This window comes from Cuculus canorus, chromosome Z (genome assembly GCF_017976375.1).
Source record: "Cuculus canorus isolate bCucCan1 chromosome Z, bCucCan1.pri, whole genome shotgun sequence".
NCBI lineage: Eukaryota > Metazoa > Chordata > Aves > Cuculiformes > Cuculidae > Cuculus > Cuculus canorus.
This window is the reverse complement of record NC_071441.1, coordinates 73,829,119-73,849,764: the sequence shown is the minus strand read 5'-3', so window position 1 is coordinate 73,849,764 and position 20,646 is coordinate 73,829,119. Positions and strand designations below refer to the sequence as shown.

Genomic DNA, 20,646 nt, shown 5'->3' with positions numbered 1-20,646 from the left:
TTTGTCTCAAAAGGATTGCCTCTCCACCCCTATTTATTATTATTTTTTGGTGGTGGATTATTTTTCTAATAGGATTAACATTACCCTCTTGGCTTTCGTGTAAGTGTGTGAGTTCACCTTGCCATAAGCAGTTTCAGCTGGAACAGAGAAAAGAGATTTCTCAAATCCTTGAATTTAAAAAAAGAAAAAAAAAAAAAAAGAGTTTCCTGATGGAATATTCTTCCTATAAACAGAGACATTCATATTGGCATCCCTTATGATGGAAACATTCTTGATAAAGGTTGTCCCAGATCCAACCAGTTAATCTTCAAGGAAAAGGTCTTGGAAGAACTTAAGGGGCTACAAAGCTCTTGCTTTGTTATAATCAGAAAAAAAAAAAAAAAAGAAAAGCACACTTGAGGCTCAGCAACCCCCAAAACAGCTCTGATGGGCTGGCTGAAGCCCCACTCCCCACCCCCCCAGCATTCCCTTCATCATTTCTGCATGGCAAATCTGTCTCCCTTCTTTTCACTCCTGTCCTATTGTTGAGGGTGATGCCTTTTAGTGACCTAGCTCTATCAGAAAAAAAAAAAAAGCTTCATTTCAGTGCTGTGAGAAATGTAGAAGAGTCCTTCAGGATGAAAGGTAAGATAAGAAAAGCAACTTATTCCATCCAGCTAAAGAACAGCTCTTCCAGGGGAGGCAGGCCATTTGCATGCCATTTGGGTCAACTGGGAGAGATGCCTCTATTCTTTTCCCATCTCTGCCTCCCACTCTGTGAGCAACCGTGAGGCTGAAGAGGACAGTCTACATTACACTCCAGGGGCATTAATGTTCCCTGCGCGTTGCTATAGGCCATCAGAATAAACCTGACAGCACTTTGAAGTCTGTAAACTGATTCCTAGGTAACTGCTCAGAGTTTCTCCCCTCTCCATGCCCCAAACAGGTTTTCATTTGATGTTCTGGCACAGAGCTAATCTGAGAAAGGATCAGAAACTCGAAGCTATTGACAGTAGTGACAGGAGTGTCTCAGTGTGACAGTTGATTGAGCCCATCTCGCATTTCACTGACAAACTCAATTGCTCCAGTAAATCGAGTGAAAGTCAATACCAGTAGCTCTTCCGTGGGCACCGGGTGCATCCCCCCTTCTTGAGACTTCCTGAGGGCCCCTCTTGTAGGACCCATCTAAGATCCCCATCCCTGCATGCAATGGAGAAATGTATCAGCAACTCAGGCAGGCTTCGAGTGCAGCAATGCCGCATTCATCCTACAGAGATAAAGCTTGGTTTATCTTCTCCTCCTTCACCATTTTCCTTTTTCTCTTAGAAGAGATATCTTCTGGAAAATCAAGTTTCATCCTAAAACCTCAACCCAGGCTTATACCATAACAGCCAGGCAGCGTTGGAGGTGTGGGAGTATGGTGTCTGCACTGACAGCTGTCCCCAAGTAATGCCCATGTGGCAGTGCACGCTGGGGATAAGAAAAGGAAATACACGTCTATCTCTCCTGGCTTCCTCTTGTGGAGATCAGCAAGAAAAAACAATTGCAAGAAAAAAAATCATATAAAGGTGAAAGGGGTGGGAGAAGAGGTTCAAGACTGCTGCAGATGGCAACCTTGTGTTGGTGGTGAGTAACAAGGCAATCAAGTCAGTGACTTAAAAAGCATTTTCCGTACCGTAATTGTGAAGCAGGGGTGTTTGTGGCTCAGAGAAAGCAAACCACAAAGCTAACCAAGCACCAGGCACAGGGAACCTGAATTTGCACAGAGAACAGCACAGGGAAAAGGGCTTCATGGTGAGGAACATATGCAGGCTACTGTTTGCAAATGGAAATCAAATAGGTTGCCATTACCAATAATGAAGTGTGAGGTTGGCGTATCTCGAATTTCAGCACAGTTTATTTTTATAGAGGCAGCTTCCTCGTGCAAAGTGTTGGCAAACAGTCTGCTGGCAGGGAGGTAGGGAGTGGGAAGGATGGGGCTTCTTAGAGAGGGCACAGCAGCTTTTCCTACCTGCTGGAATGGAGCTGTGAGTTGCAGAGTAGGAGCTCCGGGAGAGAAAAGTGAAATTTCATAGAGACAAATGGTCAAGGTATTAATCTTATTGATGCGGGGAAGATGCAGGAGTAGGGTGGGAGAGAAAGTGGAATGGTGCTGAGCAAGTATCATATGTTGAGGGGGCTAAAGACTGCAAGCTGAAAGACAAAGACTTGCAAACGATATAACAGGCTTTCTGCTGCATGAAGTTATATGAAGGATAACCTACAGACACCCCTACCTAAATACATTGCCCCACATTCTTAGAGCACATCAAGCTTTGCCTCCACTTACGCCACCCAGCAAACAGCCAAGGGTACAAAAGCTGCACTGTTTCTCCTGCCTTTAAAGAAATCAACTTAAACATTACAACACCTCCACCCTAGCGCTGATGCCAGGATCAACACATAGATGGGCTGCCTGCCCTGCTCCCACTGCTGCTCCGTGGCAGCTCAACACCTTGAAGCTGAAGCATCCTGCAGTCTTCCCTCCCTTCTAGCTCTGCGTGGACACATGTGCTCCAACCAAATGACCTCATCTGGACCAGATTGAGCCTTCCAAGTCAAAATAAATACAGCACGTTGGAACTGGCAGCAGTTTTCAAAGGTTTGCGTTGAGTCCCTCTCAATTTTCAGTTAGCACTTTATACATTTTGTCTGCTACAAAATGGGATCTTTTTATATTCCCAGCCCCGATACATATTTTATGAACCTTCAGAAAAGCTGCCTCCTATGCAGTTAATATTTTGGTTCCAAAGTTAACTTGTTAAAATACATATTGGCCATGGGGAAAAAAAAAAAAAAAAAAGAAAATAAAAAAAAAAGAAGGAAAAAAAAAAAAAGAAACAGGTGAGAGTTGCTGGAGTAAGAAAAATAGCAGCAATGTTTGGAATGGGTCTGCAGCCAAGACAGCAAACCTGTTTGTTTTAATGGGACCACCCAAGTGAGCAAGACTTTAAGCTCTTACTCACGTGTGCTATGTTCACAGCAGTGTAATTCGAAGTCCAGAGGGGAGTTAGAAAAAGAAGTAGTGGGGTTTAATAATGGCTTAGAGGAAAGTACTGGGTTCCCATCAAAGTTCATTCCCAAACTTGCCAGTAGAGTATCATGTGATCTCAAGGCGGGTTCAGTTAACACAAGAGCAGCGAGATGGTGTTGCTGGAACAAGCTGTCACTGCCTGGACTTGCCAGAAGCCAACCATTGTTCATCAGTTTCTCCTAAACATACTGTTGTGGGAACTTTCTAGAGGTGAGTAATACCACCTCCTCTAAACATATTCCTGATTTCCAACCCACCCCCTCCGAATTAAAAGAAAAAACAGCACACCCAAAACTCTCTTCAAAGGCCCCTTAACGCAACAGCATTTAGACTTTTGGTATTTTCTCAAGAAAGTAGCCTACACGTGAAGTCTTCCTAATTGTAAAGTCATTAGTTAATTCAACACTTATCCATTATGTGTTATGAATAGTTCAATTGGGTTGGCTGACTCAGGTCTAAGGTTCATTTCCAGGTCTTAGTTAAAAGTATTGCTGGTGAGGAAATGGCATTTATGATGCTACAAGCATCAAGATAAGACAAACCAAGAAGTAATAAAGGAAACAAAAGTTTAGAAAGCCACCTAAAACAGCAGAAGTAGATAAAGATACAACAGATCACCCAACAATGGGAAAGCTGAGTTCTTAGATTACCGTCACTATTACTTTCTCCAGTCTAGCTGAAACACTTCCATCAACAAAAGCCTATCATTAGATTTAGTGATGGCAACTCAGAGGACAGAAAAACAGTTATGTGCAGGATTGGCTGTATCAGTATCCTTTCTCTCTGGGATTACAATGTTTGTATCCTAGCCTGTAGAAAAGCAGATGATTGATGTTTAACAGCAGAAGAGAGAGGAGACGGACAAATGGGAGGGGTAGAAGTAAAATCTGGTACCCAACACGAAATATTTACACCCTAAACCCCTGTGGGAATATGATCATACCCTGCAGTGTCGATATTTTTTTTTGGCCACAGAAATAAAAAGAAGGACTTTGCCTGGTGTCGCTGCAGGCCACAGAGGATAAATCCAAATGACAGGGCTTTAGTTATGAATATGGGGAATTAGAGATGAGAAGTAAAGCAGCTTATAATGGCTCTCCCATTTGCTCTTTGGAATATGAGCTTCAGTACTGATTTTGAAATGCCCTGTCTTCATCCTAGCGGCTTCTTGAAAATGAAGCTTGAGAGTTTCTTTGCTTTGCAGCCTCTTCAGCGTGATTTGATAACGATAAAAAGAGAATATAAAAGCTTTTGCAGGCTGTTATACATCAGGAATCACTCCCTTGTTTTCTAAGTATAACCACTGACCTCTTGGCAGGACACTGAGAGAGATATTTTTATTGACTTCTTATGAAGATAGTTGTGGTTCAACTTAGAGACCTTGTTCTTGAGACAGTCTGCGGAGGCAAGTATGGATGCCTCAACACACATCAGTCAATCACCTAAAGTCAAACCATAGAAGTGTCCTGCAAAAAGAACAGTTCCAACTTGCAGCACCAGGAAACACAGACTTCGTGGGGGGTGGCTAACATCTCCTTGTCATGCTGTTTATGTCCATGGTCAGGCAGCCTCAGGATATTTACCCAGGTCTTGGCCTATAACTTTATAGACAACTCATGGATACTCAAGCATCCATATCCAAATGGAAACTACTGTGCCACCTCATCAACACATGTTTTTCCATGTCTACAATGTGGCAAGGTAAAAGATTAAGCAGCTCAGGACATACTGAGAAGGACATACAGTTGGGAAAGTTAATTTTATCTTCATTTCTGACCCCACTTCAGGGTAAAGTAATCACATTTCCCACTCAGTTGCAAAACGTTTGAGCTCTTTTTAAAGAGCTTGACATCAACTACCAAATTAGAATCAGAGAATCATAAAATGGTTTGGGTTGGAAGGGATGTTAAAGCCCATTCTGTTCCACTCTCTCTGCCATGGGCAGGGACACCTCCCACCGGATCAGGCTGCCCAAGGCCCATCCAACCTGGCCTTGAACACCTCCAGGGATGGGGCAGCCACAGCTTCCCTGGGCAACCTGGGCCAGGGCCTCACCACCCTCATAACCTAAATCTTCCCCCTTCCAATTTAAAGCCATTCCCCCTTGACCTATCACTACAGGCCCTTGTAAAAATTCCCTTCACAGATTTCTCATAGGCTCCTTGCAGGTACTGGAAGGCCACTATGAGGTCTCTCGGGAGCTTTCTCCAAGCTGAATAACCCCAGCTCTTTCAGGACATCTTGAGAGCAGAGGTGCTCCAGCCCTCTGATCATCTTTGTAACCCTCCTCTGGACCTGTTCTAAATGTTCCATATCCTTCTTACGCTGGGGATTCCAGAACTGGACACTGGACTCCAGGTGGGGTCTCACGAGAGAGGAGTAGTAGGATAGAATCACCTCTCTTGACCTGTTGGCCACAATTCTTTTGAAGCAGCCCAGGATACGATCAGCCTTCTGGGCTGTGAGTGCTCATTGCTGGCTCTTGCCAAGCTTCTCATCAATCAGCACCCAAAGTCCTTCTCCACAGAACTGCTCTCAGTCACGTCACCCCCCCCACTCCCCCGGTCCCCTGCCATCCTGTATTGAAACCAAGGATTGCCCAGACCCAAGTGCAGGACCTTGTACTTGGCCTTGTTCAGCCTCCTGAGGTTCACACAGGCCCACTTCTCCAGCTTGTCCAAGTCTCTGGACAGCATCCTGTCCTTCTAGTGTGACAACTGCACCACTCGGCTTGGTGTCATTTGCAAACGTGCTGAGAATGCACTCAATCTCATTGTCTATATAACTTATAAACATATTAAACAACACTGGTCCCAGTGTGGACCTGTGAGGGACGTTCCTTGTCATGGATCTCCATCTGGACACTGAGCTGTTGACCATTGCTCTCTGAACGCAACCATCCAACCAATTTCTTATATACCAAACAGTCCAGCCACCAAACCTCTCTCTCCAGTTTAGAGAGAAGAATGTTGTGGGGGACAGAGTCAAAGGTTTTACAGAAGTCCAAATAGATTACATCCATTGTTTTCTTGTGTTCACTCATGTGGTTACTCCATCATAGAAAGCCATTAGGTTGGTCAGGCAGGACTTGCCCTTGGTGAAGCCAAGCTGGCTGTCTCAAATCACCTCCTTATCCTTCATGTACTTTAACATGATGGGCATCTTTGGTGGGAAAAACCACAGGGCCTCATCCCTCACAGCTTTCCCTATTCTCTTGGTCTCGAAGTGGTGCAGGTAAGAGTCTAACCCATTCCAACAATGGAGTCAAATAAGTCAAATAAATCACATCCTTGAAGAGATAAGGCTAAGAAGCAAAACTAAGCCCAAATAACTTGTAGTTTGTAGAAGAGATTAGGTTGGAGAATGAGAGCCAATCTCCCTGTCACCTACCCCAACATTCAGCTGCTAGGTTGATCCTCCTGCCCTCCAAAAATGAATTTCACTACCTGAGGAAGGACAGTGAGGTTTCCTGCTGCTTTTAATTTTCCTCTCTATATTTTTTTTTAGCAAAAGAAAAACGATTAATATTCAATCATTCCTGAACGTTAGATGCAGTTGCAAGAATAGTTTGCACTTAAAAGCCTCCAGATGTAGACTAAATTGATGACACTTAAAATGTGCCTATGAGCCATAGCAGAATGACCCCATTAAAGCAATGCCTTAGTAATGTTGTGCTAGTTAAGGTTATGTTGTCTGGTTGTGAATAACTGTGAATATATTCTCCAGGCTGGAACCAGTTGCAGAGAGGATTTAGTTCTGCAGTGAATCATGCAACTTTTTCGTTTATATTTTTTTCCTATTTTACATCGGATTTTTGTCTCATTCCTTTTAAGATACTACATAAAAAAAAATAAAATATCCCTCTGTTGGGATGCTACTAAGACCCATGCTATATCTCAAACCAGTGTTAGCCTACCTCAGGCAAGGCCTATACCACACTAATATCCAAATACACTGGATATTTGTGCTGCTTTCACTGCTTTATAAAGAGATCTGAAGTCTTAGGGAAATTAAATCACACGTATGGTTGTGTAGGAAACCCATGGCAGACTGGGGCACTGAACCAGAATCTCTGAAGGCTGAGCTGACTCCACAGGCTTTAAAGACTTTCAAACTACTTCTTGTGTGATTTCTCCCCTATGCAGGGTATTTTTTTTTTCTTCTACAAAGACCACTTTGGTTACAGTTTTATTCGACAGAGCTTTTGAGTGGTTTCTAGGAGGTATTATTTTAAAAACTGATTTTGATTTATATAAGGAAACATTAAACCCAAGCTCCGCATGTATAATAGGCTGCTGCTATCTCTGGCCAAATCGGACTTGTATGCACAAACGAGAAACTCATGAAGTGAGATATAACAAAAGGTAGAAAGATATAAGGCACAAAACATGGTTTAGATGAAGCAATGCAAGTGTTCTCATCAGCATGGATAATAGCAGATACAGGCTCCCATGAGAAAATCAGGAAAAGTCTTCGCCTGAGCTGCTGGAAAATTCAGCTGAATATGTTTTCCATGAATAACCAATGTCATGACTGAATATTTGCTGCATGCAGAACAACCCTATTGGGTACAGTTCCAGACAGATGACCTGCTGAGATTTAGAACCTGAATTTCGTTTTGTCTTGACATTGGCTATGTGAGTGAAATGAGGGTGCAAACTGCCACCATTCTGCTTGGGTAGTATTTTGCACCCATGACAAGATAGGTGTGAAATGCTCCACAAAGTTGCAAGAACAACACTCCAACCAACAAGCAAGTCCTTCTCTCCATCTGCCACCCTGCACAAAGCCTTTGCACTTCCCTTGCACCTCACAGTTCTCAGCAGCTCTGAGAAGGCCGTTCAGTTTGCATGAAACTCAGAGTAGATTGGATACGTATTCACGAGGCATCTGTCATCCAAAAGGCGGTTGACTGATATTGACCCTGCCATTGTGTCCTCACACAGTGACAACTGTTAAGGGAAAATGAGAACAAGATAGAGTGGGTAAGGCAGCAAATACAGCCAGCATGCCAGAGACCGATGGGGAAAGATGGTCCTTATTATATCATCATCAATGGGCAAATCCAAACCTTCGCCTATGTCTTTCCCTCTGCGTGTTGCCCCTGTACTGGCTGAATACCCTTGCCACAGGTAAGCTGCCAACACAGAGGGCTTGGGACCACTTGGAGTGGCTCAGCAGTGCAGCTTGTCTCTACTAAGTCTTTCCCACTCCACCCATGTAGAGAGATCAGTGAAAAAAAAGAAATAGTTATTAATGGTCCCTAGAATTGCAGCAGCAGAAATGACACGAGACAGCATTTTCTTTGGCTGCTTTAGTTCTATTTTAGCATGCTGCTGCATGTTTGCCTTTGAGGAGTATAAATGACCCTTTCAAATTCAGGATTTGAGGCTGATGATGACAACTGATAACACTAATTTTTTCATGTGTGAAGCACTTTCTATTCAGAGGGCTCTCAAATTGCTTTTCAAAACCATACAGCTTCCCTTCATCCACCACTAAAATGAACCTACCTCTGGGGTGGAACAAAAGACCCATCAACGCAAGGTAGTAGTACACAGCAATTTAGGGCAGGAAGTGAAGCATAATGTGTCCCACTGAAGGCATCAAGTCAAGTTAAGCTGGCAGAATACATTTCCTGAATTAGAGACTGGACAAAACATCATTGCCAGGACTTCCACGCTCCCACTCAGGAGGGCAAGTGCCATGTAATCATCACTCACTAGTAAAGGTCTGAACCCTAAGCTTTACATTTTGAACAGCAGCAGGGTGCTGTGTTAAAGTATGCATTCTGAATGGTCTCAAAAGGGAAAAAAAAAAATAAAAATAGTTGACTGCCATTTCTGAAGCCTTTTCTGCAAAAAAAAGAGCATGATGAGTTTTTTGATTATCCCCTTCTTGTAAAAAGGGAAGGCTCTATTGAACTTCAGCCTGGACTGTGCCACACTTTACAGGAAGCCCAACCCAGTTTGAAATGAATATGTAGTGGAGACCACAAGGTGGGAAATTCTTGAAGTAAGAATGAGGTTGTTCACAAAAGGAAGGAAAAAAAAAATAGGTGATTGTCGACCAGTGTCGTTGTTAGAAGGGAGGTGTAACCTGTTGCAACACAAGCCAGTTGTGGCTGGACTTGCAAAAGACATCCATAACTTCATTCTGTTTTGTTTGGAGGCTTACCTTCGGGAAATTTCTTTCATATTTACTTACATAATACTTATATAAATCCACAGAATGGGGGCTTATCCACCCAACTTCCATTTCACAACTACTTCAATTCCACATAACATAAAATGAAATCAAAATTTTCCCAAATACCAGGAACACAGATGCTTAGCATCAGGTCCAGCAGCCACCAAAGCATAACTGCTTTGGGAATTTCGGAAGTCCAGAGAAAATTTATCTGGTGAGAATCTCATTCGAATAGCTCTTGTTCTCAATTAGATATCAAGAGGAAGAGGTTTACAGTTTTTTAAACAAGTTTTCTTGCATTAAATTTTCTACGACATTTTGGTTCACCAAACTGAACCTTTGTGCCTCTACACCTCCATTAGCTGCAAGAAAATTGTAGTGAGTGAATAGAAAGGCAAAGCTGGTCCACCTTGCTGAGACCAACATCCATATCATCGAGGTGGGAACAGAGGAGAAATGCTCTGATATGACAGCAGGAACAAGACAAAAAATATTATTTGAGTGAGTATTTTGGAAAATAAGAGATGAATTGGTGGAATGAGCATAATGACAGAGCTACAAGGTTTGATTTAATAAGTACCAGTGTCAAAAGGGATGTGCTTATCATCAGTGGGGCTCTATGAGGGATGTGTTTATCATCAGCGATGCTCTCTGTAACAAGTACCTAAGGTCTCGAAGGACCTGATGATCTAGGACAGTTTCCCACAGTCCCATGTTCCTTGTGTGATCGCCTTTATTCGACAAACAAAATATTTTTAAGCATGCTTTACTGCCTTGACACCTCAGACATTTAACACCCACTCTCTTTGTATTTTATCTCTTGGTTTAGGTTTTATAACCCGTGCAGAATTCAATGATTTTTCAAGCAGAGATTAAAACTCTGCCATAAACTTGGAGGAGGAGGTGGTGGACAGCTTACTTTCACTCCCCTAGTTTTCTCCTTCTGCTGTCTTCCATCCATGTATTTCAAAGTTAGCCAACGCTTTCATTTATTTTCATTACGCTTATTTCTTTTAGTGGAGAGAAATATTAACTGTGGAGGTGTGATCCAGGCTTGCTCAGATGGATTGCAGGAGCCTTTGCACTCCCTCATTTCGTGCTTCAGTGCATTTCCTGCTGACAAGTGGGAGAAGGCAAAGGAGAGCCAGTGAAGCCAAGACATATTCTCCGAAACCTGGTGTCAACCCTCTGCTATACCTTCAACAGATATTGCAGCACCGGCTGGCAGAGAAACCAACACAGTTCAGGCCAGGCCAGTTAGCTATTTAAAGAAGTGGTTTTATTTATATACTTTTTACCCTTCTCTCCTCTCTTCCAAACTCCCCCCCTGTTTTTTAAGGCAGGAAATCACTAGTAGCTGTGAGCACGTAAAATTTGACAGCGGTTTACCAGATAATTTGTATTGTGCCCTTTGTCTTCATTGGTACTTTTATTCTTCAATAAATTCCTTCAACCATTAAACAATGTTACTCCCACAACAGCTTTGACAGAGATCAAAAGAGTGTGGCAGGTTTGCTCCAAGTTTCCACTGCCGCCCTCCAGGTATTGAAGGGCTAGAGGGAGACAAAAGACATTTCTCCTTTCTTTACTCTCTTCTAAAGGGTTTTATCCCAGATGAAAACATTTTAAAAAGTAATTAAGGTGGGTTTGGGGGGATGGGGTTATAGGTCTCAACCCAGTACTTAAGACATTGTGCTTTTGCTGTAATAGCGATGACTTCCATCGATAGTATTGCCTCATATTCTTAAAAAGAAACTGTAGTGCTAGAAAAAACAGAACAATCATGAAACAAAGTGCTGTCTACTCTCAGGAGATCTCTGGTGACACAAGTTGTGAGGAGATAGATACTCATCCATATGTGTATATACACACATATATGTACACATATGTATTCGTACAGGTCTGCAATCCTGAGTCAAGCCACCTGGAAAGAGAAGCTGAACTTCTTGCAACTTTGTGCATGAGATGAGCATTACTATATGCCTCACCTCAGTAACACAATGTTTCTTCAAGGAATCTGGAAATCACCAAAAGAGGTGGCTGGTTTGTCTACTTAGCACAACTGGAGTCCCAGATAGCTAAGATCGTCTGCAGTCTCGTCAGTTGTTGAAACGTGCTACAGCCACTACAATAGAGCTTAAAATCTTGTATTTGCAAGGACTGCAGGTGCACTAGGTTACACTGGGACCTACTTAAGTTTAAAAAAGAAAATAAAGCACGCAAATGAAAAAGCGTCAGAGAGATTATTTCATTCTCAACACTGAATTCAACCTTTTGAGAGAAGCAAACTCTCAGGAGGCTTCAGGGGAAAGGACACTCGGGTAAGGCCAAAGAAGCCCACAAGGGAAGCTGCCTATTTCATTTCTGGAATGTGGACCATGTGTGTCTATTTTTAATTTTGAACCGAGTTCCTCTACTTTCTGCCAGAATTCTTGAGCCCTGTGCTGGTGCAACAAGAGCAGTGGCCCGGCCATCCCCTAATAGCTATTACTTCTTAATAAAGAGCAGCACTTAGACAAGGGATGAAGTTACTGTCAGAGGGGTCATGATTAATAATGATTAATCTGATCCTTGCCAACATGAACTGGATCCACCTTTCACTAAATAATTACTCTGCAGCATGGATACCGTTTCCAGAGGAGGCATACATTTGTCATATTAAAACCAAAACTGAACACATGGAAGGATAGGAGGATCTGACTTCTGAATAACACTTGAGCTCACCACAACAGCCACCAGAAAAGTTATGCATAGTGAAAAGGGAAAAATATCAAAGGGTAAGATCAGTTAAACATTGATGACCCATCTATCTTTTGGATGAAGCAGCGGAAAACAAATAAAACTATACTCTGAGAAGGCATGTGCCAAGGATATGGAGTATTCCGCTACTTATGATTCTCAGCCTTATTGCATACCTCTAATAAGCACCTTATTTGTTCACCCACGCATTTTTCGCTATTTTTTAAATGAAATTTTTCTTTCCTTAGAAAGTACACAAATGAAATCACTCCCTGGGAACCATCTTTCCAGCTTTATGTTAATATACTACTTACCACAAGGAAATCCTAGCCCAGGATTGACATTCTTATGCAACAATGAACCTCAAACAATAAGCAACAGTACAATAATTTATGGGGAGGCACAAATTACTGGGAAACTAATAACCACTCTGAAGAACATATATGAACCTTACAATTATGGTAGGATGTTTGCGGTGCAGAGATTCTGTTCTAGGTCTTGGAGCACGGATGAATTTCATTCCCACAAAGCACGCAAACAACTGGCAATGATGCCAGTGGCAGCCAAGGACACAAGGCTTTTGCTGCCAAGAGGTGGCCCTATTTTGGGACTCCTCTGAGTCACCATGCTTCACTGACCCAAAGCTTCATCAAGACCATCCGTGGAGGATGGGATTCTAGTTCTTCAGTGACCTCAAGTGTACTTCCTTCAAGGTTTTCAAAGCTTTTGTGGGATTTATATTGCACTGCTTAGTCTTCTGTCTAGGGTTTTATTTGGATTGAGATGCCACTCAACACAGACCACCGGTCCCTCTCCTATTCTGGTGCAAATCCAACACAAAGGATGAGTTCTTTGTAACTGTTGTGAAATCCAAGCCCCATGTGGACTTCTGCCTTGACAGTGGGATCTACACATCGGTGACTTGCACCACGGAAAATATCAAGCAGAGAGCTGCCTCTGGGTGCCAGATTCAAGGAAGTGGAGCTCGGGTCTCAGAGGCTAAGGTGCGTTCTCTTCTACAGCCACACTGGAGAAATGCTATTGAATTAAATCCTCAACAATGGCATAAGGAGCTGGTTCATCTGGGGATTTTCACTAGTGGAACACTGTGTCTAGGACCTTTTGCAAGTTTCCAAATTGACATGAAAGAATGAAAAAAAGAAACCAAACTCTTCAAAGTATCACCTCTCACAAAAATTCAATCAAAATGCAGCTTCTGAATCCCGAACATTTAAAGAGTTAATGATTTAAAAACCACAAATCTATTTATCTGTACTTTCATGAAAATGAAAACAAAGTTACATTTTCATGCAAATTTACAGAGGCATCAGAGGAAAACACAAAGAAAGACCAAAAAAATAAAGAGAAAGAAAAAGCCAGCAACAACAATGATGAAGGTAAATCTTCAAAATCTGTGACAGGGCATGGGAGGAGGGGTAAGCTCAGCAAACAAGACTAAGTCCAATGCAGGGCTTTTCCCCTTCATAAAGTGAAACAAACTGTTCCTAAAATAATGCTTCCTTGGTTTTCTGACCACTAGTGTCCTAAAGGATTAGCCTACAATCGTTGGCAAGTGTTTGCCTTTCCCAGCTGATGTCACCATAGAAGTCTGTGTTTATCTACAAGGCCCAGAGGATAATTTATAAGCTGAGCTGAGGTCCTGCATTCACAGACAAATGTTCCACACTGCCACCCATCCTCCTGTACTAGTTTCCTTCCCAACAACCTCCTGTCCATTGAAATACTGATGAGACCTTCTAGCAGCACCGCAAATGAGCTTCACAGCCTCTGGGGCAAGCACTTGCCCTATAGTTTATGCTGATACAGTAGAAAAAGATTTACTGAGACCTGAATTACATTTCAGAAAGAATCTGAATGAAAAGAATAATTTGTCACTGTCGCAGAAGATGTAAAAGAGAATGGGAACTTTTTTTCCCTCCCAAAACTACTGCCTGCTATATAATTAAAGTATTGTCATTAATGAGTTTAGGTTTGGCACACACAGTTTGTTAAGAGATTTTTTTTTTTAAAACTCCCTTGCAATCAAGATGCTCCCATCTAATTCTTAGTCTCTACTACAAGTGGTCTGATGCTGTTCTAGTCTTGATTTAAATCAAGAGTGATGCAACCAAAGTACATCAACATACAAAAGACTAACATTGGTAAAGGTGTTTCATTTCTAAATTAATTTCCTCCCGATATGTTAGAACCTCAACAAGAGAAAATTAAGCTTGTATTTGAAAGAAAGGGAAGCTATTCTTTAAAGAAAAGAAATATGAATCTTTGTCTTGATGGTGAACTGACAGTATAGATCATGACAAAGAATTTGTTATTTTGAAAATAATAATTAAAGAAAAAAAACAAAACCAACATCTATGAAAGACTCAATCCTATAAAGCATTTATAAGTGTGACCGACATTCCTCACAACAGAGCCCACCACAGGATAGACAGATCTGTTCTCAGATCTCCTCTGACATGAACAAAGCAAGGTTCAGAGACACTGTTATTAATTAGGGTTGATGAACATGCACGTTGGAAATAAAGAAGTTTTTTTCCTCTGGAGAATTCATCTCTTTGGATTAGTAAATTATTGAGAGCTCCTGGAGCTTTGTGGATACTACGTGAATCTGTCTCAGATCTATATCTGGTCACAGGTTGTTCACAAGGTACGTTAGAGAGCAAAGTTATCAGGTATTTGAGAACAATTGCTTCAATCTGCGCCATTTAACACTGGATGACCCAGAATTTGGAAAATGTTCCTGCTCAAATAATTTTTTTTTTTTCATCCTTGGAGGAAAGATCTCTTTACTAAAATTCCTCTTTAGCTACAAAGCTGGAAGACCACAATAACTGGAAATTTGGACAGGGACGATCTTAGCTGATCTAAACAAGTGCAAAATGATAAGAGGTAGGAACAGATAACCAGATGGTTATCCACCTCACTTGCAATTATGGAACCCTACAAGTAGTCCAACTTACGTGAGTTTGACCATTTTAGAATAAGGGCCATTCATTCCAAGTAAGGAGTATTGAAACCTGGTTATTAGTTTTTGAACAAGTTTTAATATGTCTATCATGAGGAATCTCAATAAAGAATGTTCTTGTGATGATATCATGTCAGAATAAAAGCATGTAATGAATGTCTCATTTCTCTGTAAATATTGCCTATCCAGCCAGCTACAGTACAAGACCACAGGTTGCATGCATTTAGCCAGCAAGGACGTGCTATATTCTTTAAGAAAGACATTGCCCGGAGTGGATTTTTATAAAGAAACAGAATTCATGAATAAATAAACCAGATGGGAATAAGTGAGGCTAGGGCATTAACAGCTCCTAGTGCAATGAATCCCTGATCTAGCTTGAGGGTTATTCTACAAATAACAAATACAAAAACATTAACGTCGACATCATTGTCAATCATGCCAAGGACTATGTGTCCAGGAACCTTGATATGCAATGGTACAGTTCCAGATGTTAACACATTTTTTTTTAGTTCTGCCAGTTAAGGTACATTTTAACTGACCTGATCCAAGTCTTTCGCTTGAGCAGTTTTCCCTTTTCTGCAACCACAACTCATTAGCAGTTTTGCATCTCCAATGACTTTTCCCTATAAGAGATAAGACAAGGAAAATATGAGCACAATCTGAACAACGGAAGATCAAAAGTATTTGTACTTATGACAGAAGATGAGGAAGAAAGGGCATTCGGGAAGCCTGTGGACTCATCCTGCATTGCTAAGAGATAACCTTCCACAAAAGAATAGCTCCCAAGCTGCCAATGAGACTTCCCCAAAGGCAGATATCACAGCATCGATCATGTCACACAGACAGGGGCAGAAGGAAATCAAGGAATGTAGGAAGATGCAGTGGGAATATAGGCAAGCCAAGCTGAAAAAGAACAGGTTGTTTTAACCCAGTGTTTTGATACACATAAATGAACACGAACAAATCTATCATACTCAGAGAGTAGAATTACCAAACTGGAGTGACTTGCGGTAAAGCATCATAAATCATAATTTCTGTTCACCATTACCAGCTTAGTGCTTAGTTGCTCCTAGCGTCGCTAGATTTGGTGAAATGAAATCTACAGGCATCACTTGCCCTTGTGGTCTGTATAACCACTGGCAAGTCTTTGCCAGGACAGACCACTCTCACCTGACACTGCTGGCATAGAGCCCACAACATCGATACACGCCAGAGTCAACGAAGATTTTACAAAGAAACGGGGAACCTTCATCCTCACTTTGCCTACAACCATCAGTTTCGGAAACAAGATGAGCTCAAACACCTTTTCATTGACAACCCATTGGACTGACTGAGTGTGATCAAATAGCAAAGTCCCTTACATTGATGTCGTTCGTTTCTGGCATTTACGTTGCTTTAGTTTTTCACTGAAGAGGTTTTAGAGCTTATGAAACCTGGATGTCTTGATAAATCACCGTGACAGAAAGGGCTGGATTCTAGGTTTGGTCAAAACGCTTTTTGAGCTCAAATACTAACACAGCCATTTGAATCCTTACAAACCCATTGCAATGACTTGCTTTCCCAAAGACACACACAAAAATACATAGCATTTTTTTTCCAGACTTTTGCTCTCAGCAGCTGAAAAAATAAACACTCTCAGCATCTGCTGGACAAATGAGGGAGAATCTTCTGCTTTCATGCAGCCATAAGGGACACGAGATTTCAGCTGGATGAAATTATATGGAAAAGGAGACCTCAACATTAAAGCAGTTAATGAGTTTAGCCAAGTGGAAGCGCTCTGCCCTAAATGATGAGGAAGGGAAAGGGCATGATTAAAAGGAATTGCAGCCATTGCTCAATGTCAGGGCACAGCAGAGAGATGACCTTTGGTGGCAGGAATTACAAACAGGCAGATAAACTTCTGGTCACCTCGGGAGAGCCTGCAACCTGCCAGGTGTGGTGAGGTCTCTTACTTGGTGACCCCAGGATCTCACAAATCCCAGCAAGGTCAGATGAAGCGAAAAATTATCTTTTCTTCACATTCCAAAAGAGACGCTGGGAAAAAAAAAAAAAAAAAAAACACCACAAAAAAAACACCAAAAAAAAAAGGAAAAAAAGACACTGAAAAGTCTGTACCTACACCTGACACCTAACTAAAATGCCCAGTGTTTGAGTTCCTGATTACAACCTGTCAGACTTCAAGGTTTTCAGGAGCCTACTTCCAACTGATATCCTCTGCCTGTGACTCCTGTTTATCAAAAGTATTTTGCTCTTGCCCCATTATTAGTCCTTCAACAATTAGCCCATAGTCTCTTAAATTTGAAAAGCATTCCCCAGAAAGAAGTGATTCAACTAAAATTTAAAGCTGCCGTATTAAATTATTATGTTAGAGATAGGAAACTGAGGCCCAGGAAAAGAATTTTCTGTTTAACCAAAGAAGACTTCCTAGGCAGCCCCCAGTATATGAAACAAGTTAGAGACAAGAAAGAGCCTAAGGAAGACCCACACACTTCCTCACGGGAAGCTGATGGACAGCCAGGATACCTGAGGGTGCCTATAGCAGCAACACACACCTGTGTTTAGGAAACTAGATCCATACTTGCTGACGATCAGCTTGTCCCAGGATCCACTGCACTGTCATTATGCTGAAAAAGGTAGTCCAGGCATTTTACACCACAAACCAAGGAAAAACTCCCATTTTCAGATCCTTCTCTGGATTCTAGGATATGCTGTCAAGCAATCTGAGCTCATGTCAACCCAAGGACATTTTCTGTCCAGCTCGAAGTACCACAAGTTTAATTTAGCAGAGAAGAATTGCAATACATTAGCCATAATAAGCTGGAAAATCAAGTGCAGAGGGGGATTATGAACCCAAAACTTGATAGTTTTTTCTTTTTTCCCTAATGGTTTTCCCTTTTCTTTTTTCCCTTTTTTCCCAGAATGCAAGTGTTTTTTCCATCTCCAAAAAAAGCAACAAAACCAATGCACTGGATGAATAATCCCACCACCTTTTCCAACTGCAGACGCATCTCTCCTAAGGCACATTGCCTGAATTAGCTACTACCTTACCCTTTTCTTAGGGAGGCTTATTATGAGCAGATGCTTAATTTGGGGATAGGTGTCTAACATTAGGCAGCTAAGTTGAAAGGCAAAAAAAAAAAAGCATATGGACAACATTTGCAGCCAGTCGCAACTGCGTTCAAGAGCAGATGGAAGCCTTGTCATTCAGGGGTTTCCTCGCATACACCAAACAGTTCACTGGCGATAGGGAAAGGGGCTTCTGTTTGGATGCTTCTGTCTGGAACCAGATAAGAAGAAAGCATGCTTTTCCAAAAGCACACGGCTTGTGTTACATTAAACATGCATATGCAACTTCAGCTTTTATTCAGTGATCTGAAACAGAGCCATTCAGGGTGATAAGGGTCAGTGAGTTTCTGTTTGTTTATCTGTATGTTATTTTGCAGTTTCTAGTGCTCAAGGAGTTTGTTAAGAAATTAAAACACCTTACTGGGTCTATCCTGCTGTGGTTGTTGCCTCCTAATCTATTCCTCCTTCCTTCGCCCAGCAGCACCTGGTGTATAGAGGAGAGGGAGAGGGGAACATCACAAAAAGGGGACCCTCACTTCACTAAGTACTATAGATATTCAGTCCTATTTTACGGAGCATAATTTCCATATTTCATGGGTTTTTTTAGTAACAGAATTAGAGAGGATCACAGTGATCTTGAAAGCTCAGAGATGTATTTTGCTAAGTGAACCTGTGCTGCCTGCGCTTGATGTGATGCTCTGGTTTAGAAGCAGGAAAGCACAAGGATTTCCAATGGAGGAGCTCACTTTGCCTTTTGCTGGCTCTCACCCATTGTCAAACACCCCCCGTCCCAAGGTAAAGAGCAAGAAGGCTCCTTGGCGAACACCGAAGAGCAAAGAACATATGTCACATTATCCCAGCTATTATAGGAAGTCTTTCTGTCCTCACCCTCCTCCTTGCACCATGGACTCCAGCAGTTGGCCAAAGTTTGCAGAAAAGGAAAAAAAATAATAACACGCTTAATTATCTCAGCTGCACACATGACAGGAGCTGAGCAGCTGCCAGTTTTAACAGCCTGTGGTCGAGAAACACCAGGCTGCATCATCCAGAAGTCAAATGAGGGCTGGTCACAACTCACTTTATGACAGTGGCTCTGAGGGAAGGCGTGGGTGTGTACACAAATCACTGCCACCGGCAGCCCTTGAGCCTGCGGCAAGCACTGATGCTGCCATGTAGCCCAGAGTGGTTCTGCACAGAGCTTCCAGCTGCATTTAAAGGAGTCAGACACAAGGCAAATGGCACCAGCATGCCTCCATGGACCTGCCAGGCTCTGTGCTCTGGAGGAGCTGGCTAGGATTAACTGGAGGATCCCATCTTCATCCCGCCCTCCCACGTATGTGGCTGGAAATATCAGCTAGAGAGGTGGGCTCTGCCTTGCAGTACTGTGCCATGCACCCTGCAGCTGCTGGTGGGTCCAGATAGGCTCTGACCTACTTATTTCCCACCAGCCTTCCTCAGTTTTGAGCAACAGCCATCGAAAATACTGGCACTAGCCTCGTCCCCAAGAAGCTGCACAGCCCATCTCCACTTGACCCCTGGAAGGTCTCACTGGCCAAACCTGTCCCTGGCTTTCAGCTTTTTATGCTCTCTCCATCTCACCTGACTTGAGATACCCTCAAAAACGTCCCTCACCAACCGATGAAAGCATCAGGAACAGAAAGGATAACTGAGCCTCAGCCCTTGGCAATGTAAGGAAGAACACAGCTTCCAGTGTGGCCTTTCCGAGGCTTTTATCAGCATTTCATCTGCTGAAGGAGCTTGGCTTTTCACAGAGAAGTACTTTTCTGAAAAACCTTTGCGAAATTGAGATGAGCAGTGTTTCACAGCCTTTTCCCTTTTTTTTTCCTCTCCAGCATGACATCCACATAAACACAATAACGATGCCTGCTCGTGAATGACAAGTGTATAGAGAGGTGATGCCATCCTTCTCTGACTCCTTCTCCATCCATACAAATATCCCAAAATTTCCAGAACTGGAGAACACCTATGCAGCCACCCCCCAACACCCTGCACCAGGCAGGCTGTGCAATTCAGTCTGCTGTCCTGCCACTGAGATAAATAGTTATTTTTAAATAAAATCATTATTGTTTTTCGATATGGGCTCCTTAGTAAGAAGTCAAGAGGAACATCGTGATTTGAATACCTTTTTTTTTTTCCCCCTTGGGGCCATAGTTCATTTTCTCATCAAAAAGAAAGTGTGTACAGCACCGCAAAAGTGAACTCTAAATAAAATCCTCACAAGTGCATAAATGACATTGGGAAGAACAACATATTCAATGTCTATATATTTATGCTGTTCTGTCAGAGTGATCCATGCGTCTTGCAGAACCGGTGCCCAAGTGCCTACAGTGGTAGAGTGGGAGAGGAGAAGGGGGGAAATGAAGGGAAATGAAAACTGAATCCAAGGTGGAGGCAAGCGGCAGTACAACAGACAGCTGGTGTTTGGGTGGTGGTAAATCACCCTGAAATGAGCCTCTTCCCTCAGCTCAATGAGGCCTAAACAACAAAGGAAGGCACAGCTTGCAGCCGGACAGCCTGCTAGCCAACCACAGACACACATGACAGCTTCATTCAGGAGCCCAGAGTCAATACAAAAGCTTCGAAATCAATCCGA

General features: G+C 42.4%; 1 protein-coding gene across 3 annotated transcripts in view; it reads right to left on the bottom strand.

Moving 5' to 3' along the window:
• The window catches only part of SETBP1 (SET binding protein 1), a 264,554-nt gene that overhangs the window by 199,113 nt on the left and 44,795 nt on the right, over positions 1-20,646 (bottom strand). For 2 of the 3 annotated variants that reach the window (XM_054054281.1, XM_054054282.1), the window contains exon 3: positions 15,506-15,589. The exons of the other annotated variant lie outside the window; for it this stretch is intronic. In XM_054054281.1, coding sequence (XP_053910256.1) covers positions 15,506-15,589 — 84 coding nt within the window. The remainder of the gene's footprint in view (positions 1-15,505; positions 15,590-20,646) is intronic. 3 annotated transcript variants of the gene reach the window in all.